General features: G+C 40.6%; 1 protein-coding gene across 1 annotated transcript; it reads right to left on the bottom strand.

The window, feature by feature from the left end:
• Positions 1-8,308: 8,308 nt before the first annotated feature.
• On the bottom strand, positions 8,309-17,421 carry LOC149985505 (uncharacterized). The gene is made up of 3 exons (XM_090183189.1): positions 17,135-17,421; positions 9,083-9,245; positions 8,309-8,959 (listed from the first exon to the last, which is right to left on the bottom strand). Exons 1-3 carry the CDS (start codon positions 17,138-17,140, stop codon positions 8,820-8,822), a joined length of 309 nt encoding a protein of 102 aa, XP_090039315.1. The 5' UTR covers positions 17,141-17,421; the 3' UTR covers positions 8,309-8,819.
• Positions 17,422-25,700: the final 8,279 nt, after the last annotated feature.

The raw sequence follows: 25,700 nt of genomic DNA, 5'->3' as shown, positions 1-25,700 counted from the left end.
GGGCCTGGGAGGGGATATACTGTTGAACAGCCAGCCCCTGTCAGATATATTGGGTATTTTACTGCCGTTGGCTTGTGTTCCACTTAACGCTCCTTACTTTAACACACACAGTATATCACTCAGCTGCCTGCTTTCCAGCACACTGCTCCTCGACTAATCCAATGGGTCACTGCAGAAGCCCCCCAATGTCACTGTAGCAGGGGGCACATGGGCCCAGAGACAGGGTCACACTCAGAGCCAGCACACACACAGCACACACACACACACACACACACGCTCAGCATATAGTACACTGAGTGTACAAAACATTAGGAACACCTGCTCTTTCCATGACATAGACTGACCAGGTGAAAGCTATGATGTCTTATTGATGTCACTTGTTAAATCCACTTCAATCAGTGTAGATGAAGGGGAGCAGACATGTTAAATAATGAGTTTTAAGCCTTGAGACAATTGTGCCTTTGAACGTGGTATGGTAGTAGGTGACAGGTGCACCGGTTTGAGTGTGTCAAGAACGGTAATGGATTTTTCACACTCAACAGTTTCCCTTGTGTATCAAGAATGGTCCACCACAAAAAAAAGGACACCCAGCCAACTTGACACAACTGTGGGAAGCATTGGAGTCAACATGGGCCAGCATCCCTGTGGAATGCTTTCGAGGGCAACACTAAAACTAACACACACACACACAAAGTAATTCAAATGTGTCGCATATAATACAGCCAGCAGACCCTGACTAAGCAGACCTGATGTTGCTACCTCATCGCTCAACAGTGAAGGGAAATTGTAAAAGCCTTCTTGGCTGTTTCCATTCTTTTAAGAGAGGCTCATTAGTGCTGTGGTGAAATGTGTCCCGGTGGAGGACATGTGTCAAGATCCCCTCGCAGCCAAAGGCATGGCTCGTTAGCCGTAATTAACATCTTCACACCTTCCAGCCAGGCTGTTAATCCACACACACAGATGCAGAGAACCCCCCCCCCCCCATACACACACACACAGGCCTGGCTAACACACCAGGCTGTGTGACACAGGTCTTATGTAATGTGAGCTGGTTATGGAAAGCCTGTGAACACGATAGCCCCACTGAGCTGCAGACGATTGCTGCTGTGCTCAAGCAGAAAGCCACAATGGTGCCCCACAATGGTGTGTGTGTGTGTGTGTGTCCCTCAGGAGACTGAAAAGATTTGGCATGGGTCCTCAGATCCTCAAAATGTTCTACAGCTGCACCATCAAGAGCATGGTTGCATCACTGCCTGTTATGGCACTCGGCCTCCGACCGCAAGGCACCACAGAGGTAGTGCGTACGGCCCAGTATCTCACTGGGGCCAAGCCTCCTGCCATCCAGGAAATCTATACCAGGAGGTGTCAGAGGAAGGCCCTAAAAATTGTCAAAGACCCCAGCCACCCTAGTCATTGACTGTCCTCTCTGCTACTGCACGGCAAGTGGTACCGAATTCTAGGTCCAAAAGGATTCTTAACAGCTTCTACCCCCAAGCCATAAGACTCCCGAACAGCTAATCAAATGGCTACCCAGACTATTTGCATTGTCCATCCTTCCTATTTTACGCTGCTGCTACTCTCTGGTTATTATCTATGGATAGTTACTTTAACTCAACCTACATGTACATATAACCTTAATTACCTCGACTAACCTGTTCCCCTGCACATTGACTCTGTACCGGTACCCCCTGTATATAGCCTCGCAACTATTATTTTACTGCTGCTCTTTAATTATTTGTTATTTTTACTTATGACATTTTTTACTTAACACTTATTTTTCTTAAAACAAAATTGTTGGTTAAGGCTTTGTCAGTAAGCATTTCACTGTAAGTTTTCATTCTGCACATCATCAAATCAAATTTGATTTGACATGCAGTCTACTATTCAATGGGGAGGTCATGAACGGCAACAACACTGGGACACAGTGCTCTTCGCTCCTGCATGTCAAGCAGTAATGTTTGGCAACCCTCTAAGCACAGAGAAGCACAAGATTGAACAGTATATATAAATATAAAGTGCATTCAGAAAGTATTCAGACCCCGTTTACTTTTTTCACATTTTGTCTGTCTGCTTTGGTTTGTTGTCCTGTTGGAAGGTGAACCCCAGTCAAAGGTCCTGAGTGCTCTGGAGCATGTTTTCATCAAGGATCTCTCAGTACTTTGCTCCGTTAATCTTTCCCTCGATCCTGACTACTTTCCCGATCCCTGCCTCTGAAAAACATTCCCACAGCATGCTGCTGACACCACCATGCCTCACCGTAGGGAAGGTTCCAGGTTTCCTCCAGACGCTTGGCATTCAGGCCAAAGACTTCAATCTTGGTTACATCAGACCAGAAAATCTTGTTTCTAAAGGTCTGATAGTCTTTAGGTGCCTTTTGGTAAACTCCAAGCGGGCCATCATGTGCCTTTTACTGAGGAGTTGCTTCGCCTGGCCACTACCATAAAGGCCTGATTAGTGGAGTGCTGCAGAGATGGTTAACATTCTGGAAGGTTCTCCCATCTTCACAGAGGAACTCTGGAGCTCTGTCAGTGTGACCATCGGGTTCTTGGTCATCTCCCTGACTAAGGCCCTTCTTCCTCGATTGCTCAGTTTGACCGGGCGGACAGCTCTAAGAAGAGTCTTGGTGGTTCCAAACTTCTTCCATTGGGGATCTTCAATGCTGTAGACATTTTTGGTACCCTTCCCCAGATCTGTGCCTCGACACAATTCCTTCAACCTCATGGCTTGGATTTTTTGACATGCACTGTCAACTGTGGGAACTTATGTAGACAGGTGTGTGCCTTTCCAAATCATGTCCAATCAACTGCATTTACCACAGGTGGACTCCAATCAAGTTGTAGAAACATCTCAAGGATGATCAATGGAAACAGGATGTACCTGAGCTGAATTTTGAATCTCATGGCAAAGGGCCTGAAGATATTTCTGTATTTTATTTGTAATACTTTTGCAAAAATTACAAAAACCCTGATTTGGGGTATTGTGTGTAGATTCATGAGTAACATTTGATTTAATCCATTTTAGAATTAGGCTGTAACGTAACAAAAGGTGGATGTCTGAATACTTTCAGAATGTAATGTGTATTATTATTATTATATATTTTTTTGCAAACAATGTTACAAAACGATATTTGAGTTAATAAAGCCACATACAAACAAGGTCTCTTTTTTGCTCTCTTGAGTAAGGCAGCTCCAAAATTCAGGTGTTTCAGCCTAGCTCAGTGCTGTCTGTGGTGGTAGGTTAGCCAGCGGAACATACATAGTGTAGGGGTTGGTAATGTTCTCTAGTTGCACCGTGATTGGCTCAGTGTTCTGTCACTCATGGGGACACTACATCACCGCAAAGTCTACAGGGAGAGCAAGAAAGTTCAATCCCTTTGGGTGCTGCCATAGATTTACATTAGAAGTGCCCATCCAAGAAGGCTCAAGGTCAATGGCCACAGATAAAATGACGTCAAATCACGTTATATCTACCGTAGGTTTGATTAGACTGATCATGTCAACATCATACTTTCAAAATCTTAGCTAGCAAGCTAGACAAGCAGTCATCTTCATGAATCAAGTCGACAATCTACTGGCAAATCCTTTTCAACCCTTGTCATATGAAGAGAAATTATAGATCAAATGTATGTGCTTATCAGCCATAAACATTACACAAAAAGTTGGAAAACGCAAATTCAACAATGAGTGGTTTGGAAGGAATCAGTAGCTAACAGCAAGAGTTGCAAAGCAATCACTAGCCTGCTATCTGGTGGAGAATATGTGTGGTCAAAGTCTGGGTTTAAGGATCTCTTTTCCAAGTTTAAAGGATAAACATTCACATGAATCACAATGGGCCAGGAAAAGTTGAATACATTGGCTATGCTGTCAATCCAGCATGACTGCTGCTGCGTTCAAAACAACTGGAAACTTGGAACTGGGAAATCTCAGACTTCAGTCAGTTCAAGACAACTGGGAACTCTGACGAAAACGAGCTCCGATTGGGAAAATACGTTTTGAACGGTCATCCAACTCGGAATTCCAAGTCGGGAACTCGGGCCTCTTTCTAGAGCTCTGACCTGAAGATCACTGACGTCATGATTCAACCTTCTTTTTTGCAGAGTTCCCTGTTGTCTTGAAAGCACTATAAATCCAGAGAATGCCAGACTTTGATGACAAAGTTTGATGACAAAATTTTGCCCACAAGAAGGACCGCCGTGCCGTCTTCCTGTTCAACGGAGCACAGCACAACAAGGTGAGTCCAAAAATATCTTGTATGCTTCTGCATAAATTATGTAATATCCCAGAAAGATGTGTATACTGTGGCTAAGAAAGTAATACTAAGTGTGTTATAAGTTGTTAGTAGCTCATGTGTCTCACCCTAATAATTTGGCCACTTACCCCCTCATATATTAGCCTACTGTTCTGACTTGGTGGTGCACATATAGCCTATAAACTGTTTTAGATAAATGTAATCATTGAATATTGTAAGAGCTTTCATTGTTTGCTTAAATGACTCCTTTATTTATCCTACGGTTCTGACTTAGTGTACAGGTAGAATACCATAAGAACGGCCCATGTTCTGAATTCAGTCGCTGTACATTTCAAAAGTGCTGAACAATTAGTTATATTGACTACATCAGTCCTAGCTCGCTCGTTAATGTCTTAATCGAAAATACGGATTGCCTCTTACCCGCTCATCGTTCCCTTATGCCATAGTTTGTAAATCTCAAATGTCAGTAGAAACCACATTTGTTTAAGCAAGTCAGCCATATCAGCTATGTTTTTTTTAAAGGCAAATGAGGCGGTTTCGCTGCCAGACAAGACAGATGTAACGGTGGTTAGGATTCACTCCATGGTGCTGAAATGAATGCTCTGCTGTTGGGACAGCTTTACATAGGCCCTAACAGTTTGTGGGCACCGATTGTCACTGTTATAGTGCAATTCATGTATTGTTTAGCTTTGTGTTGTGCTGTGTAGTGGCTTTGCTGGCATACATCTAGAAAAATATATGTTTTGCCCCCGCCAACATTTACATGCTAAAATCAGTTTGAGTTTGAACTTCTCAACTTTCATGAGTTTTCCACTTTAGATAACACTATCTAGCGTGATTTGTCAGAGAATCTGTAATAATGATATGGGAGTAATAATCCATTTTATTTTGAAAAGTGGTTTCTTGTATCAACCACAACATTTTTTGTCACCTCCTTGTCTGAAAGACAAGTGGACAAACAGATTGTCAAGCCCTGCTAGTTTTTTTCTAAAGTCTCATGGAATGTACAGTTGAAGTTGGATGTTTACATACACATAGATTGGAGTCATTAAAATTTGTTTTTCAACCACTCCACAAATTTCTTGTTAACAAACTATAGTTTTGGCAAGTCTACTTTGTGCATGACACAAGTAATTTTTCCAACAATTGATTACAGACAGATTATTCCCCTTATAATTCACTGTATCATAATTCCAGTGGGTCAGAAGTTTACATACACTAAATTTACTGTGCCTTTAAACTTTAAAAATTCCAGAAAATTATGTCATGATTTTAGAAGCTTCTGATAGGCTAATTTACATAATTTCAGTAAACTGGAGGTATACCTGTGGATGTGTTTCAAGGATTACCTTCAAACTCAGTGCCTCTTTACTTGACATTATGGAAAAATCTAAATAAATCAGCATAGTCCTCAGAAATACAATTTTAGACCTCCACAAATCTGGTTCATCCTTGGGAGCAATTTCCAAAGCTCTGAAGGTACCGCGTTCATCTGTACAAACAATAGTATGCAAGTATAAACACCATCGGACCACACAGCCGCCATACTGCTCAGGAAAGAGACGCGTTCTGTCTCATAGATATGAATGTGCTTTGGTGCGAAAAGTGCAAATCAATCCCTGAACAACAGCAAAGGATCTTGTGAAGATACTGGAGGAAAGCTAACGCCTGTTAGCTAACGCCTCTGTCCTGAAGCAAGCACCAGTTAGCCTTGAGCTAGCCATGAGCTAGGCCCATATACCAGCTAATTCTAGGGCTACAATACCTCTTTTGCCAATTGGCCTGGACCCTTTGTTGTCAACGCGGAGCAGGCTTTTCCGTTGCGATGTTGCCAAAGACCCATCTTTCTAAGCTTTCTAAGCGCCGTGTCTCCCACTCGCCTAGCGTAGTACTCGCCTAACGGCTCCCTGACTCATCTGTTGCTGTTCTTTGGACCCTATGATCACTCGGATACACAGCTGATGCCCCCTAGACTGTTTCAATAACATGGTACCTCATTTCGTTTATCTGTTGGCCCTAGCCTCAAACTCAGGTCCTGTATGTACCTAACTGACCCGCTCTGCCCATTCATTGCCATTTATCCATTGTCTTAGCTCTCCTGATCAACACCTGTGACTGCTTTATGCCTCTCTCTAATGTCAATATGCCTCTCCCTAATGTCAATATGCTTTGCCTACTGCTGTCTCGGCTAGTCCTTATTGTTTTATTTCACTGTAGAGCCCTCAGTTCCGCTCACCTTGCCTTAGATAGCTCTTCTGTCCCACCCCCCACACATGCGGAGACCTCACCTGGCTTAAATGGTCCCACCAGAGATGGTTAAAACCATAACTTAAATTGAGTACAGCCTCAGTGTTGACAGTAAATGTGCAGCAGAAGTTGCACAGAGCTTTCAAGTTTGCGCTCAGCAGACCTGACATTTGCTCAGCTACGTAGTAGCCAATATCAGGGTGACAGTCACAGTAAGCACACGCATACAATGCATGATGAAACCATACACCCATAATCAATTATTTTAATAAAAATTAAACAATCATCAGTTATAACTGAAAAGGTTCAATTATGTGTGTAAAACTAACAGTGAAATACGACTCAGACTCAACCTCTGGTTTAAAAACAGAAGTCCAAACTCTCAAGGTACCGTAGCTCAATGTATGGTAGTTGCATGGTAAGAAACGGAAAGAAAAAAAACACAGCTCAATCAAAAGCATCTAACCTATAGCAGAGGACTTGACACACCCACTCCTTTCCACAAACCCACTACTTTCCTTTAGACACATCCACTCCTTTCCACAAGTTCACTACTTTCCTTTTGACACACCCACTCCTTTCCACAAGTTCACTACTTTCCTTTTGACACATCCACTCCTTTCCACAAGTTCACTACTTTCCTTTTGACACATCCACTCCTTTCCACAAGTTCACTACTTTCCTTTTGACACACCCACTTGCACTTACTCCAGGTACCATATTGGGATGCAGCTACCCTCTTCTCCTCTAGTTCACCCTCCAAATTAAGTCGCATTGACATTTAGAATTTATATTGCATGGTTATCCAAACTCCCATGAAGCTCTGCGACCCGAGGCTCTAAAGTGGATACAGGAAGATGGTTGACCAAAATACTAGGATGGAAGCAAAGGTAAGTAATTACAACTTCATAACGAATCGTGCAAAACATACAATTAAGAGTAATTTGTAAGTTAATGTACAGACAAACAAGTATGCATATTTTTCGGTGATAAAATTAGTTTACTAAAATTGCAATTTAACAAGCTAGCTCATTAGCCTACATTAGCCAACTAGCTATACATTCATTTGCTATATTGGCATTTGACATTTGTATGAATTGTAATTAATGTTGTTTAATGTTTTGGGAACTCCTAAGCAATCCACCAAACCAGGCTGTCATCTTGTGAAACCCAGTGGATGTAAAGAATCTAGCTAGCAAGCTGAAGTATTTACTGCAATTGTATGTACAATTTTGTAAGCTTGCCTTACTGTTCATTAGAAAATATTTCAATGTCAATCACTTGTCCTTGTTCTTTATTGTAGTAACGTTAACGTTGGAGATTGAAGATATTTGCCAATGCAGGTAATGTAACAGTGGCTCTTCTCTTACTTATGGTGTAGTGGAGGATACAAATACCTGTATGCTATGGATGTGTACCCAGTTAGCAATGAGCACTTGGGAGGCCAGCGTCTCTCCAGAGTGGTCGAGCGCCGTGCGCCAGCTTTTTTTGCCCATTTCCTCATACACGGGAAGCCCGCGATATTGTCAAGCAGCAGTTTTCCTCACACAGCCCACGCACCCTCATCCCGACCGGCAACACTACAACTGCCAGTCGGAGGCAAGACGCTAATTTCAGCTTCAAGCCAGCGGCATACCTTCTCCCTGTCACCACGTACTTTTTATATATTTGTATTATTTAACATGCAATGGATGCCATTCCATTTGAAAAATGTTTCTGGAAAAGTCCAGTAAATGATTTTGTGTGTGCAAAATATATCAGATCACGAGGGCCAGTCCTGGTCACCTGGATCCACTGGTGACGACAAATCCGATCCAGTCAAATCACATTTTATTGTCAGGCTCTTCACACAGTGCAATGGCAGCATAATTGACATAGTAATCAAATAAGTAAAAAAGGTAAGCAATCAAATAAGGGGCATTGTAAATATACAACATACTAATAAAAATATGAAATAAACTAAATCAAGTACAAGAGGCATGCAGATTAAAGAAAATAAGATTTAAAAAATGGTTTAATTGGGATATAGCAGGCTATGGAAATTGTTTGCCCATGTACATAGTGAGTGGAATAAGGTACAGTACAGTAGCAGCGTAGAATTATAGGAAACTATATGCATTAGTAGTGCAGTAAGGTGACAACTATTGCATTGGTCTGGTAGACCAATTCAATTTTTTTTAATAATTCAGTGTGTACAGTATATTAATAAACGGTAAGTGTGGTAAGGTGTAGTCATCAGCCCAGGGTTCAGCTGTTGGAACAGTCTTGTGGCTTGGGGTAGAAACTGGCATTGAGACAAGTGGTCAGAGACTTGATGTTCACCCTCACTGCAGTGGATCCCTCTCCCCTGTGTGCCGCCACCTCCTACCTTCACAATCATAGGCCCCTTTCAGGTTACAGGTGGCCTGACTCTGGACCACCTTATCCGTGACATCCCGGGTTGCAGGGCTCTTCCGAATGGCTCCTATACACAAATAAAGAACATTGAGTTACATTTTAAATCGCACATGGTCTTACACATGAGTTTAAGAATTGACTTAAAAGTAGAGAAAACAAGTGTAACGGATTTAATAATATCAAAACATACTGTGAAGAGTGGTCTTCAGAAACAAGTCCCTGAAACAGGCCTTATACCCTGCCCCAGTCCAGGTTGAGACTATGGCAAGACGATTTGGCAGAATGCAAGGTAGCTTCTGCCACACTGTCGACTTCTTCAGGTCATTGGCGCGCATTACATCCTGCAACCTGAGCTACAGTACAATATGCAAAAGAAGTATTAGAAATGACAGACTATGTTAATTAAAAATCCTACAATGTGATACTTATTTGCCACCATCATTTGCAAATAAATTCATTAAAAATCCTACAATGTGATTTTCTGGATTTTTTTTCTCAGTCATAGTTGAAGTGTACCTATGATGAAAATGTACAGGCCTCTCTCATCTTTTTAAGGGGGAGAACTTGCACAATTGGTGGCTGACTAAATACTTTTTTGCCCCAATGTACCTCCATGGCTATTACATCCACATGGTGCTGTGATGAATATGATGCTGGGGCTGGCCATTGACCTTATTGAAAGACACACCAGATTAGCTACCTAAATAAAGGTTGTTTTTTTTCTCTTCTGATTGAAGCTACAGTATATATGTTGCATTCAGAAAGTTTTCAGACCCCTTGACTTTTTCTAAATGTTGTGTTGCAGCATATTTAAACTGAATTTAGATTTTCTGTCACTGGCCTACACACAATTCACCATAATGTTAAAGTGGAATTATGTTTTTAGATTTTTTTTTTACAGTAAATAAATTATTTCTGATTTTTTTTGTTTTATATACATTTGCAAAAATGTATAGAAAACAGTTTTCGCTTTGTCATTAAGGGGTATTGTGTGTAGATTGATGAGGAACATATTTTATTTAATCCATTTTAGAATAAGGCTGAAACCTAACAACATTTGGAAAAAGTCAAGGGGTCTGAATACTTTTCGAAGGCACAGAATGTGCAAAGCCGTCATCAAGGCAAAGGGTGGCTAATTTGAAGAATCTCAAATATAACATATATTTGTATTTGTTTAACACTTTTTTGGTTACTACATGATTCCATATGTGTTATTTCATAGTTTATGTCATCACTATTATTCTACAATGTAGAAAATAGTCAAAATGAAAACCTTGGAATGAGTAGGTGTCCAAACGTTTGACTGTTACTGTATATATAAAAAATGTTTTACACCAGATACAAACATTCACGTATGAACATCAACAGCCCAGACCCACATGCTCACACCCCATCCCTAGTGCTTGTATTGTTGTTTGCCACATGGCCTTAAATTGTACCAATTAGTTTTTCCTCTGTCACACATGCTATTTCAATTTCTCAATAATAAATCATTCGGTTTTTCCATTGTGTTAATTTCCAAGTATTTAGCATACGTGTTTTCAAGATGAGTGATGAGAATCTTCCAGCCCATTGGGTATCTCATTACACCCCCATATGCCATGTCTTGAAATATGCAGACAAATGGAATAAAAGTACGTTTACATTGTAATACTTCTGACAGCCAACTTTGTAGCTCCGCCCATAACTTTTGGACTTCATAGCATTCCCAGATAGCATGGATTATTGAGTCATTGTTAGTTTTACACTTAAATGGGAATTTTACCCTGGGGGACTCTAGGCTTGTTTTCATCATGTCTGAGGCATTTCTAGGACAGTGAGATATGTTTCACACATAACTGCCCAGAAGGAAGGCAGGTCAGGGCACCTATTGGCAGATTCATTGCTAAATATACACATTCTTTCCAGTCTCTGAAAGACTACAACTTCTGTTGGGTGGTGCTTCATTCCCCAAGGCGGGGACAAAACAATCCTTCTTTCAAAGGTGAAAAAGATGACCAGATAGTTTCAAGTGATTCCTCTCATCAACACAAATTCGACAATGGAGCATGTATTAGCTACATGGTGACATTCAACCATGTTTCAATCGGAATATAGCAAAGAGTTGGATTTAGCTAACGTTAGAAGCTCAGCTATAGCCAATGCCAGCACCAAGAGGGCAGATGACAAATATGGTGACTACCTAAGTAAGTTATTTTTCCTGCAAGCCACCTAGCTAACTTTAGTTTATCTACTGAAACCCATATTGAGTATTGCAGGCTAACATACTACTGTGTTACAGTGTGGGGGAAATCCAATAATTTTTATTTTTGCTCTTAGCTAGCTTCCAGGAATTGTGTACAGATCCTTGCAACATGGGGCCGTAAATTATCATGCTGAACATGAGGTGATGAATGACACAAGAATGGGCCTCAAGGTCTCGTCACGGTATCTTTGTGCGTACAAATTTCCATGGATAAAATGCAATTGTGATCGTTGTCCGTAGCTTATGCATGCCTATACTACAAGCCCACTGCCACCATGGGACATTCTGTTCACAATGTTGATGTCCCGAGGCAACATTTATTGTAGCTGGGGATTTTAACAAAGCAAATTTGAGGAAAAGGCTACCAAAGTTCTACTCGCACTGTTAAAATACTCGACCACTGCTACTCCAACTTCCCGGGTGCCTACAAGACCCTCCCCCGCCTTCCCATTGGCAAATCTGATCACGACTCCATTTTGCTGGATTTTTGTGAGATCTTGTATGGAGCCCCAAGCCGAGGGAGATTGACAGTTATTTTGTGTTTCTTCCATTTGTGAATAATCGCACCAACTGTTGTCACCTTCTCACCAAGCTGCTTGGCGATGGTCTTATAGACCATTCCAGCCTTGTGTAGGTCTACAATCTTGTCCCTGACATCCTTGGAGAGCTCTTTGGTCTTGGCCATGGTAGAGAGTTTGGAATCTGATTGATTGATTGCTTCTGTGGACAGGTGCCTTTTACACAGGTAACAACCTGAGATTAGGAGCACTCCCTTTAAGAGTGTGCTCCTAATCTCAGCTCGTTACCTGTATAAAAGACACCTGGGAGCCAGAAATCTTTCTGATTGAGAGGGGGTCAAATACTTATTTCCCTCATTAAAATGGAAATCAATTTATAAAATTTTTGACATGCGTTTTTCTAGATTTTTTTGTTGCCATTCTGTCTCTCACTGTTCAATTAAACCTTCCATTAAAATTATAGACTGATCATTTCTTTGCCAGTGGGCAAATGTACAAAATCAGCAGGGGATCAAATACTTTTTTCCTTCACTGTAGGTGTAGCACAGAGAGTTTTCGACCAACGTTAGCGATGCCATCTTCGTCCTTGATTCAGAGAAACAGGAGTCTCCTAAAATGGCTGTGTCCAGTTGCAGGTGGTCAGTTTGAATTTAAAAAAAGCTCTGATATTAAAATAAATACTTTTTTACACCTTAAAGTAATCCAACATTATGTGACAGACCACCTCTATTCGGTCTTATGCAGCAACATTTGAAATTGTGTTTATTACATTGGATAAAAGTATAGACTAGACTAGAAAATTGTATATAATACACTGCAGTTGAGGAACAATGGGGAAAATAATTCTGCTTAGGAAGTTGATAAACTTGTGACCCCACTTTTGAGAAAATGGTCTTTGAATACTTTGATACACCTACTGGAGAGCTCTTCTTTGTCTACACCCATTCAGCATCGTTCACACCCTCTTAAACCTTAGCGCCACCAATCTATTTTAGGATTCACATGTGGTAAACACACACTATATAAAATGTATGTTTATTTGTCACCTGCACAGATGCAGAAGATATCAACGGTGGTTACTTGCATAGTAGCAATATCAGAAACAGAAAGTGTCCGGATAAAAATACTTTATCATTATAAAATGACACTTACTCAACACACTTGTCCAAATTGATGGGTCAATTAATGGAAATGCTATAACCACCCCCAGCCACATCACTATTGTCTAGACATTGACACATGTTCATTAAATACAATAGATGGCCGTAATCATCCCCAGACACCTGGCTAATTTGATGGGTCTTGTAATAATCTGGCCGAAGTGGAGTCTTTTGTTTAGACATGTAGCTAGCTAGTTAGAAAGGAAAGTACTTAAGTAAAAACACTTTAAAGTACTATTAAAGTAGTTTTTAGGGGTATCTGTACATCACTATTTATATTTTTGACAAGTTTTACTTTTACTCCACTACATTCCTAATGAAAATAAATATACTTTTTATTCCATATATTTTCCCTGGCACCCAAAAGTACTGGTTACATTTAGAATGCTTAACAGGACAGGAAAGAACATCCCTGGTCATCCCTACTGCCTCTGATCTGGCCGACTCACTAAACACAAATGCTTCATTTGTAAATTATGTCTTGGAGTGTTGGAGTGTGCCCCTGACTATCCGTAAAATAAAAACAACAAAATTGTGCCATCTGGTTTGCCTAATATAAGGCATTTGAAATGATTTATACTTTCACTTGATACTTAAGTATATTTTTGAAGGCCAGGCACCACAGGTTAATAGGGATTTTTTCCCTTTACGCTCATAAGACTGAAAATGTACCATTTGAAAGTATACTTAAATACAAAAATCTATTGTATTACAGGTTTTATTTATTTAAAAATTAAAATATGCAAATGAGGCATAACCATATTACGAGAATATGTTTTTCAACACATTGCTTCAAGGCAGATTGTTTTATTTTGTTTTGATAAGACACTCAATTGTCAGACTTTTACAAAACAGTTTATAAAATATTCACATATATGACAGATGCAAATTTTGCATATATTCACAGATAAAATTACGCTTAAAATCAAAAACGACAAAATATTTTTTTAAAGCCGCGGTATTAGTCCGACTATAAGACCAAAGAATCTGTGTATGCTGGTATCAGCACCAATGCACACACCTATACCGTAGTTGGAAGTGATTTCTATCTTGTGCCAAGTGCCATCGAAGGATATGTCAATGTCTATGATGGCATCCTCATCCTCCTACAGCAACTCTGCCACAGTATGTCTGGGTCAATATCTGCGTATTCTCTTTTAATTTGCTTTGCAGCACTCTCCATTGACTGTAGCCTTCTCTGAATATCTGCAACTAAAGTGGAGGAGGAAAGTACTTATGTCTGTCAACATTACAGTCATAACTGCAGGACTAAATATCAGCATATTACCCTATGTAAATATTAGCATATCAGCATGTAATTACTTTAAGTAAAGCTAATTTCTCAGTGATCACAGTAGGCTACAGCCCTATAACAATTTAGGCCAATGTGACAGTCTCATTGTATAGTTATGTTTTCCTATCACTCTTTTTATTAATTGAATACATTTGCTGGAGCAAGGAAATAAATATTATTTATACAGTGCCTTGCGAAAGTATTCGGCCCCTTTGAACTTTGCGACCTTTTGCCACATTTCAGGCTTCAAACATAAAGATATAAAACTGTATTTTTTTGTGAAGAATCAACAACAAGTGGGACACAATCATGAAGTGGAACGACATTTATTGGATATTTCAAACTTTTTTAACAAATCAAAAACTGAAAAATTGGGCGTGCAAAATGATTCAGCCCCTTTACTTTCAGTGCAGCAAACTCTCTCCAGAAGTTCAGTGAGGATCTCTGAATGATCCAATGTTGACCTAAATGACTAATGATGATAAATACAATCCACCTGTGTGTAATCAAGTCTCCGTATAAATGCACCTGCACTGTGATAGTCTCAGAGGTCCGTAAAAAGCGCAGAGAGCATCATGAAGAACAAGGAACACACCAGGCAAGTCCGAGATACTGTTGTGAAGCCGGATTTGGATACAAAAAGATTTCCCAAACTTTAAACATCCCAAGGAGCACTGTGCAAGCGATAATATTGAAATGGAAGGAGTATCAGACCACTGCAAATCTACCAAGACCTGGCCGTCCCTCTAAACTTTCAGCTCATACAAGGAGAAGACTGATCAGAGATGTAGCCAAGAGGCCCATGATCACTCTGGATGAACTGCAGAGATCTACAGCTGAGGTGGGAGACTCTGTCCATAGGACAACAATCAGTCGTATATTGCACAAATCTGGCCTTTATGGAAGAGTGGCAAGAAGAAAGCCATTTCTTAAAGATCTCCATAAAAAGTGTCGGTTAAAGTTTGCCACAAGCCACCTGGGAGACACACCAAACATTTGGAAGAAGGTGCTCTGGTCAGATGAAACCAAAATTGAACTTTTTGGCAACAATGCAAAACGTTATGTTTGGCGTAAAAGCAACACACCATCCCCACTGTCAAACATTGTGGTGGCAGCATCATGGTTTGGGCCTGCTTTTCTTCAGCAGGGACAGGGAAGATGGTTAAAATTGATGGGAAGATGGATGGAGACAAATACAGGACCATTCTGGAAGAAAACCTGATGGAGTCTGCAAATGACCTGAGACTGGGATGGAGATTTGTCTTCCAACAAGACAATGATCCAAAAAATAAAGCAAAATCTACAATGGAATGGTTCAAAAATAAACATATCCAGGTGTTAGAATGGCCAAGTCAAAGTCCAGACCTGAATCCAATCGAGAATCTGTGGAAAGAACTGAAAACTGCTGTTCACAAATGCTCTCCATCCAACCTCACTGAGCTCGAGCTGTTTTGCAAGGAGGAATGGGAAAATATTTCAGTCTCTCGATGTGCAAAACTGATAGAGACATACCCCAAGCGACTTACAGCTGTAATCGCAGCAAAAGGTGGCGCTACAAAGTATTAACTTAAGGGGGCTGAATAATTTTGCACGCCCAATTTTTCAGTTTTTGATTTGTTAAAAAGTTTGAAATATCCAATAAATGTCGTTCCACTTCATGATTGTGTCCCACTTGTTGTTGATTCTTCACAAAAAAATACAGTTTTATATCTTTATGTTTGAAGCCTGAAATGTGGCAAAAGGTCGCAAAGTTCAAGGGGGCCGAATACTTTCGCAAGGCACTGTACACAGCAAGTCACCTGACAATAATGGGCTACTCCCCCTTTTTATTTACCTGTCACTCTCCGGTCATGTCTCTTATAGGATCGGAGACAGAAGGAAGGAATCCCTATGACTTTGCTTATTTTCTTTAGAGCTGCATAATCATGTCCAAGTTCGTGGGCTAGAAGAACCATCCTCACATTTATATCAAATGCCACATCTCCCCTGGATCACTCCTGCAGCCTGGAGGAAGTGTAAACGCTCCTAAATCACGATTACCTTCACAGTGTGCACAGTCTAACATGACAGAATCCCTGGTTGGTGGGGTCTATGGTGATTTTCAGTCCAGCATTTAGACACTTAGGGCATGGACAAGATGCTTTATTTGTGATGTGTGGAATAAAAGTCACTGTTGGCTGGCTGGCTGCTGTCTGGTTAATCGCTGCTAGCTGTCATCTTCATCTCAACTGCCGACTACCTCCTTTTCTTCCTCTACCTATCCTGACACTGCCTCGATTGGCTGATCAGGCTAATTTTTTCTTTCATTCACTGATTTTCTCGCATTGGCTAACTGAGATCGCCTATTTTTATTCACATCCGATTTTACATTTTATGAAAGTATGGAAGTTATAGTTGGAAAATATCCCCAAATCTGAAAATTGACAGAAGCAAAATCAAAAGTTTTGCCTGTGGTGCCTAGCCTAAAGTATATTAAACAATCAAATACCTTTTGACTTTTACTCAAGTAGTATTTTAATGGGTGACTTTCACTTTTACTTGAGTCATTTTCTGTTAAGGTATCTTCATTTTTACTCAAGTATGGCAATTGGGTATTTTGTCCACCACTGCTATTACCAATACAAACATTGTCATAGCTGTAGTATGAATTTGCAGGTAGCTAAATCTAACAAACTAGGTTCAATGTTAGCTAGCTAACATTAGGCCTTAACTAACAATGCAAATGGATTTCTGATTTGAATAATATCAAATCAAATTTATTTATATAGCCCTTCGTACATCAGCTGATATCTCAAAGTGCTGTACAGAAACCCAGCCTAAAACCCTTAACAGCAAGCAATGCAGGTGTAGAAGCACGGTAATAAGTAATATTTGAATAATATCACCAAACAGATCATACACGTAACATTAACTACTGAGCCAGCAAGCTAACATTTGCTAGCTAACTAACAGTACGCTTTAACTTGCAATAAAAACAACTTTCTGACAAAATTAGAAACTTATCTGTAAATGTAGCTAGACTTACCTGCATACATGGATGAACACTTCACTGGAGACTGGAACCAATTATCTCTTGTTTGTAGTTACATCTTGTTTGGCCAGCGTTATATCAAGTCACTCTGGTTCACACTGACCATGGCATGTGCAGAAAGTAGACCATCCCTTTTTCCAACTGATCTGTCAATAGCCCCTGCTAAATTCAGGGCATCAATGTTGTTGAGAAAAGTAGCAAAACTTTTGTAGTTCTCGATGGCTAACGTTATATCTTTCAAAAAATGTCATGGTAGAAAGGACTGTCAACACATAGTGAACAGCTCACGTTATAGACAGATGCATGCTACATGGCAGATCAATCCAAACTCATCTCCCAGCATGTCCAACCCATCCATTATCTCAGCCAACCATGGCTAGCGGGAAGGTTCCCCTCTTTTTCCGTGGCTAAACCAACTAGGCCCGTAATTTAACAATCGTATTTATGGATAGAATACACGTTTGTTATTAATGCACATGAAAGTTCACATATTCCAGAAGGCAAAACGCATTTTGACAAAAAAATTAATGTTTACGTTCAAATGCCGCTTTGGGGTGGACACCCACCTGTCTCGATCAATGAGAGAAGACTTGAAAGACAAGATGTCGGCAAAAATCTTTGGTTAAATCACATTATCTGGTCTAACAATCTGTAGCTACAGTTCTCTGCACTCGTATGTCTCTACATCTGAGTAGCACTTGGACACACTGAACTATACTACAATGTTCATCTATTTTTTTTGTAAGTTACTTTTACCATATAACATTCTTGTTCAATACCCAGTTGATAGAGTTGGCATTAAATAGTATACACTCCCATGTATTTTAGAATTTGACAAATAAACAAACATTCTTTGGAAATCTGAATGTCTAGTATCTCTTTGTTGCTACAGAAAGTACTGTACAGCTTATATAAATATAGTCTGTGAATCCATAAGGGCAGATCAATTTCAAAGATTGATAGAAAATATCCATATTTCTTTTTGGTGGTTCTACACAGGGCTCACCAACCCTGTTCCTGGGGAGCTACAGTCCTTTAGGTTTTCACTCCAACGCTAATCTAGCACACCTGATTCTAATAATTAGCTGGTTTATAAACTGAACTAGGTTAGTTACAAGTGGGGTTGGAGCAAAAGCCTACAAGAGGGTAGCTCTCCAGGAACAGGGTTGGAGACCCCTATTCACATGGTCTTATGCTGAGCCACACTGGCTGCTTTAATACAGGCAGCTCAATTCTGATATTTTTCCCAATAATTGGTCTTAAATCACATCAGATCTTTTTCCGAACTGATCTGATTGGTCAAAAGACCAATTAATGAAAAAAATATCAGAATTGGACTGCCTGTGTAAACGCAGCCATAGTACTTTATCCGGCTTCATAACACTGGCAATTGTGTTTGGCATGGTGGGCTGGGGAACCTGATACTCTTTGCGCTTATGGTGATGGGCCTGTTCTGTCTGCGGTGAACAGCCAGTTGGATAAGACTGCCAAAAGCATTGTAGGGCTCCTTAACCACCAATTGTTTGGACCTCTTGCAGAAGATTTTCTGGTAAATAGCCTTAGGAAGTCAGTTTATACGTTTACATTTTTGTGTATGGGAGATTGAGGAGAAATTGCACCTTAATCGCTCTCATACACAACAATACATTTACTGTCTAAGCACAACCCTGCACAACCAAAAACCCTTCCTCATCTCGATTTACTCTCAGTAAACCTCCCACAGCACATTGACAGATCATACTTGTCAATAGTAGCCCTTTGCAGGGGAATTTTGTAGAGAGGTCTTTGTAATGTGTTTTGAGAATCTGCAGAGAAGAATGATGTGGTTGTGTCATTGCTGTTGTAGTCTTGATTTTATACCTTTCAGTGTCCCTTGCTGGTTTCTGTCCCACAATCTTGTTGTGCTCCATAACCACAAGGCCTGTCCGCTCCTTGTGCTTATGTACTTGTATTTTTCAGCAGGGCACTGTAGAATGACTGAAGATAAGATAAGTTTTACAAAAAGCAAAGGTACAAAGAAGAGGGGTAGACTAAATTGATTACATGGTCTGGAAGGTACTCTGTGGTCCTGACGCTACCTCTAACCACATGTAATCCATAACACAAACCATACAAACACTACCCAATTCATGTATACAATGCTTACTGTAAAATTAGCTATCTTAGCTGACACAGTAGCTTGTAAATATTTTTGCCAAGTTATCTTCACCTTGTGCAGAGCAAGGGGTTTGAAGTGTACGTTGGTGGAATCCGATTCTGTACCACCTACAACAAAACACAGAACAAAACACAATTTAACCACCCCACTAATTGTATTGATCTATATTAGACTGGCTAGCTAAGCATTCCTAACATGGACATGACAGTTTTGTCAGCTTGCTGTTAATTAACTTTCATCACTAAATTGGCAGCAAGATTGCTGGCCTGCTGAGAACCAACTAGTCAACCATAGACGATTTACACACATTCATCATTGCTACCAACACACAGAGAGGGAGTGAGCTAGATATAGGGTGGAGTAGATGGCTACCAAATTGAGTAATAAGAGTAAAATTAGCTAGCTTACTTTAGCTAATGTCAGTCAAAGATGGAACTAAACAAACAATCATGTTTACTCTGCGGAAGGTCGAAATTGATTGACAGTGTGTATACCAAAAGATAGCTATATGATTTAGTTGATGGCTTTCAGAGTTCAATACAGGACTGTAACATGTTTTCATTAATTTATTTTTGTTTATTTTTTACAAATGTTCACGTTTTTCTTCCATTTTGAGATTATAGTATTTTGTGTTAATCATTGACAAAAAATAATTAAATCCATTTTAATCCCATTTTGTAAAAATGTGGAAAAAGTGAAGAGGTGTGAATACTTTCTGAAGGCACTGTAGCTGAAATGTTAGTCAATGTTGTTAGCTAGCAAACCATCTAAATTTAGCAAGCTAGCTAGCTAAGTAACTCAGCTAGCAAGGACACAATCATATAGTCAACAACAATTTAGTTAGCTAGCAATGGCCAAGTTGCCAAATAAAGGTTAAATAAAATAAAAAAATAAAATAAAAAGTTCATGTTTCTAGCTAGCAAGCCATCTAACTAACGTTAGCAAACGAGCCAAGTAACGTAACTAGCTAGGCTAGCTAGCCTTTTTTTGTCCTCATTGTCATTAACGTTATGCAAGTAAATCTACTCACAAATGAAGGAAAGCACTTACTTAAGTAAACAAACTCTGCATTCCAGTCTGCTGCATGGACAACTGAGAACTAAAAACTAGAAAAATCAATAAACACGTTGGTTAAAACTATCAAGTATCAAAGACAGGTTTTAAAATTCGATTGAGGATTTTAACAAAGAAAACTTCCTACTGAGGCTTTTTGGCTTGTTCTGGTCATTTTAGGCTCTCTCGTTTTAGGCTCTCTTAGGCTCTAAAATGTGTTTATTGTGATTAAGTTTGACCACCACTGTGAATTATTTTAAAGTTAGCTAGAAATCAAGATATTTCATGAAATACTAATCCATTCCGAATACTACATTTGTAATCACACGGGACCACGTGCTGACACAGATCAATCACGGGCTGGCAGGCTACGAGGAGGCTCGCGCCCTCATGCAAGCTCTTTGCACGTGCGCCTAAGGGGTTCTGGTGTGCTTATAGGTTGACTCTCTCAGGCAAGATGAAAACGACTACATCAACCATGATCCTTTGCTACTGTAGTTACGGCCAACTTTCACCATGATACTCAGCGTTTTTTTGGTGCTTCAAATTATAATATTTCATGCACCACTGGGAGTTTTCCATAGGAATACGTGGATGATGTCAGCGCTATCACTATCTACTGGTTCTATGACTGTACGTAGTGATCAGCACTTTTCAAAAAGTGGGTGAGGCAATTTAGGTAGTGGCATTTTTAGCTAGAAAGGAACCGTTTGCATCATCCTCAATGACAGGACTGCATTATGTTCACGTGTGGTTGTATTGGGTTTTTAAATTGGCAAATAAACATAATTAAAATCACAACAAATGTAAGGTATTTAAAGAGACAACAAAACTGCTTGTAGCCTCTGGCTGGCTGTGGTCAGCTAGAAGGTGGCACGCCAAATTTGAGATTAGAGAAATCCCTTGCTAACAGCAAACTCCATTCGCCCGCTGGTGGTAGGACTTTGTACTGCCCAGTACATCACTCGGGCCAAGCTCCCTGTCATGCAGGACCTCTATAACAGGCGTGTCAGAGGAAGGTCCCAAAAAATTGTCAAAGAATCCAGTCACCCAAGCCACAAACTGTTCTCTCTGCTACCACACAGCAAGCGGTATCAATGCAGTCTGGAACCAACAGGACCCTGAACAGCTTCCACCCCCAAGCCATAAATCTTATTAACAAGACTGCTAAACAGCTAATCAAATGGTTACCCGGACTACCTGCATTGACTCTCCTGCACTGACTCTATGCACACACTGGAATCTATCCATACATACTTACACTGACTATGCACACACTGGACTCTATCCATACATACTTACACTGGACTCTACCCACACATTCACACATTCTTACACTGACACCTCAACACACACACACACACACACACACACACTGTTGCTGCTAGTCACTTTACCCCTACCTATATGTACAGTACATAGCTACCTCAACTACCTTGTACCCCTGAACATCGACTAAGTACTGGTACTCCCTGTATATAACCATGTTATTTTCCACTCCTTGTATATAGCCATGTTATATTATACTGCCTATGTATAACCATGTTGTTTTCCACTCCCTATACATAGCCATGTTATTTTCCATTCCTTATTTGATGTCACCAAGATGGCATAGCAGTCAGACGTCTTTTGTCCTCGTCTTGTCGTGTCCCGTATATATATATATATATATATATATATATATATATATATATATATATATATTTACAACTTTCTTCGCATACCTTTTTATGTATATTTTTTTATTTTCCATAAACTCATCTTCAAAACACTCTCCTGCAACCTGCCTCACCTATTTATATAAAAAAGAAAGAAAGTATTATTTACCCCAAATCTGTAATCCTCCATAGAAGCTAACCAGAAGCTAGCCAGAAGCTAACCAGAAGCTAACCAGAAGCTAACCAGAAGCTAACCAGAAGCTAGCCAGAAGCTAACCAGAAGCTAACCAGAAGCTAACCAGAAGCTAGCCAGAAGCTAGCCTGAAGCTAACCAGAAGCTAATCAGAAGCTAGTTAGCTTTTTTACTGGCTAATCGTCAGTATTCAGCTAACCACGGTTTGTGGTCATCAGCTATCCTTTAGCTCGAAAATCTATCGCCAGTTTTGTACGACGCGGCTCAGACCGGAACTTACCGGACCTATTTTTCTTTCCATGTCCCCGGATTTCAACTGCAAGCTCTGGACATTTATACCTGGATCTCACAGTTAGCTAGCTGCTATCCGTGTGACTATCGGCTTATGTTGATTCCGGAGCAAACATCCGGAATCGCCATGCTACCAATGGCCCGGCTAGCTGTCTGAATCACCATGATCCCAACCAACCTCACTACTCACTGGACCCTTTTGATCACTCGACTAAGAAAGCCTCTCCTTAATGGCAATATGCCTTGTCCATTGCTGTTCAGGTTATTGTTTATTGGCTTATTTCCCTGTAGAGCCTCTAGTCCTGCTCACTATACCTTATCCAACCTATTAGTTCCACCACCCACACATGCGATGACATCTCCTGGTTTCAATGATGTTTCTAGAGACAATATCTCTCTCATCATCACTCAATACCTAGGTTTACCTCCACTGTATTCACATCCTACCATACCTTTGTCTGTACATTACACCTTGAAGCTATTTTATCGCCCCCAGAAACCTCCTTTTACTCTCTGTTCCAGACGTTCTAGACGACCAATTCTCATTGCTTTTAGCCGTACCCTTATCCTACTCCTCCTCTTTTCCTTTGGTGATGTAGAAGTGAATCCAGGCCCTGCAGTGCCTATCTCCACTCCTATTCCCCAGGTGCTCTCTTTTGATGACTTCTGTAACCACAAAAGCCTTGGTTTCATGCATGTTAACATTAGAAGCCTCCTCCCTAAGTTTGTTTTATTCACTGCTTTAGCACACTCTGCCAGCCCGGATGTTCTAGCTGTGTCTGAATCCTGGCTTAGGAAGACCACCAAAGATTCTGACATTTTCATACCTAACTACAACATTTTCAGACAAGATAGAACTGCCAAAGGGGGCGGTGTTGCAATCTACTGCAAAGATAGCCAGCATAGTTCTGTCTTACTATCCAGGTCTGTACCCAAACAATTTGACCTTCTACTCTTAAAAATCCACCTCTCTAAATACAAGTCTCTCACTGTTGCCACCTGCTATAGACCACCCTCTGCCCCCAGCTGTGTTCTGGACACCGTATGTGAACTGATTGTCCCCCATCTATCTTCAGAGCTCGTGCTGCTAGGCGACCTAAACTGGAAGGGGTATCCTGGAAGGACATTGATCTCATCTCGTCAGTAGAGGATGCCTGGTTATTTTTTTTAAATGCCTTCCTAACCATCTTAAATAAGCATGCCCCAATTCAAGAAATTTAGAACCAGGAACAGATATAGCCCTTGGTTAAGGGCAGTCAGGTCTGGAGAGAACCAACACAAAAACATCCTATGGCATTCTGCATTAGCATCGAAAAGCCCCTGTGATATGCAGCTTTTCAGGGAAGCTAGAAACCATTATACACAGGCAGTTAGAAAAGCCAAGGCTAGCTTTTTCAAGCAGAAATTTGCCAACCTCAGTAGGCTGAAGAAATTCGGCTTGTCACCAAAAGCACTCACAAACTTCTACAGATGCACAATCGAGAGCATCCTGGCGGGCTGTATCACAGCCTGGTACGGCCACTGCTCCGCCCTCAACCGTAAGGCTCTCCAGAGGGTAGTGAGGTCTGCACAACGCATCACCGGGGGCAAACTACCTGCCCTCCAGGACACCTACACCACCCGATGTCACAGGAAGGCCATAAAGATCATCAAGGACATCAACCACCCGAGCCACTGCCTGTTCACCCCGCTATCATCCAGAAGGCGAGGTCAGTACAGGTGCATCAAAGCTCGGACCGAGAAACTGAAAAACAGCTTCTATCTCAAGGCCATCAGACTGTTAAACAGCCACCACTAACATTGAGTGGCTGCTGCCAACACACTGACACTGACTCAACTCCAGCCACTTTAATAATGGGAATTGATGGGAAATTATGTAAATATATCACTAGCCACTTTAAACAATGCTACCTTATATAATGTTACTTACCCTACATTATTCATCTCATATGCATACGTATATACTGTACTCTATATCATCGACTGTATCCTTATGTAATACATGTATCACTAGCCACTTTAACTATGCCACTTTGTTTACATACTCATCTCATATGTATATACTGTACTCGATACCATCTACTGTATCTTGCCTATGCTGCTCTGTACCATCACTCATTCATATATCCTTATGTACATATTCTTTATCCCCTCACACTGTGTACAAGACAGTAGTTTTGGAATTGTTAGTTAGATTACTTGTTGGTTATTACTGCATTGTCGGAACTAGAAGCACAAGCATTTCGCTACACTCGCATTAACATCTGCTAACCATGTGTATGTGACAAATAAAATTTGATTTGATTTGATTTGATTTGATATGCAATCTGGTTTCAGAGCTGGTCATGGGGGCACCTCAGCCACGCTCAAGGTTCTAAACGTTATCTTAACCGCCATCAATAAGAAACATTACTGTGCAGCCGTATTCATTGATCTGGCCAAGGCTTTTGACTCTGTCAATCACCACATCCTCATCGGCAGACTCGACAGCCTTGGTTTCTCAAATGATTGATTTGATTTGATTGCCTCGCCTGGTTCACCAACTACTTCTCTGGTAGAGTTCAGTGTGTCAAATCGGAGGGTCTGCTGTCTGGACCTCTGGCAGTCTCTATGGGGGTGCCACAGGGTTCAATTCTTGGACCGACTCTCTTCTCTGTATACATCAATGATGTCGCTCTTGCTGCTGGTGAGTCTCTGATCCACTTCTACGCAGACGACACCATTCTGCATACTTCTGGCCCTTCTTTGGACACAGTGTTAACAACCCTCCAGGCAAGCTTCAATGCCATACAATTCTCCTTCCGTGGCCTCCAATTGCTCTTAAATACAAGTAAAACTAAATGCATGCTCTTCAACCGATCGCTGCCTGCACCTGCCCGCTTGTCCAACATCACTACTCTGGACGGCTCTGACTTAGAATACATTGACAACTACAAATACCTAGCTGTCTGGTTAGACTGTAAAATCTCCTTCCAGACCCACATCAAACTTCTCCAATCCAAAGTTAAATCTAGAATTGGTTTCCTATTTCGCAACAAAGCATCCTTCACTCATGCTGCCAAACATACCCTTGTAAAACTGATCATATTACCAATCCTCGACTTCGGCGATGTCATTTCCAAAATAGCTTCCAATACCCTACTCATCAAATTGGATGCAGTCTATCACAGTGCCATCCGTTTTTTCACCAAAGCCCCATATACAGTG

This window comes from Oncorhynchus mykiss, chromosome 1 (genome assembly GCF_057628025.1).
Source record: "Oncorhynchus mykiss isolate SJ-2025 chromosome 1, ASM5762802v1, whole genome shotgun sequence".
Classification (NCBI taxonomy): domain Eukaryota; kingdom Metazoa; phylum Chordata; class Actinopteri; order Salmoniformes; family Salmonidae; genus Oncorhynchus; species Oncorhynchus mykiss.
This window is presented reverse-complemented; position numbering and strand designations above follow the sequence as displayed.

Bases quoted from the DNA above. Each gene is read 5' to 3' on its own strand.
- LOC149985505 (XM_090183189.1), bottom strand. The intron at 8,960-9,082 runs GTATGTTTTGAT...ATTTGTGTATAG, and splicing joins TCTGAAGACCACTCTTCACA to GAGCCATTCGGAAGAGCCCT.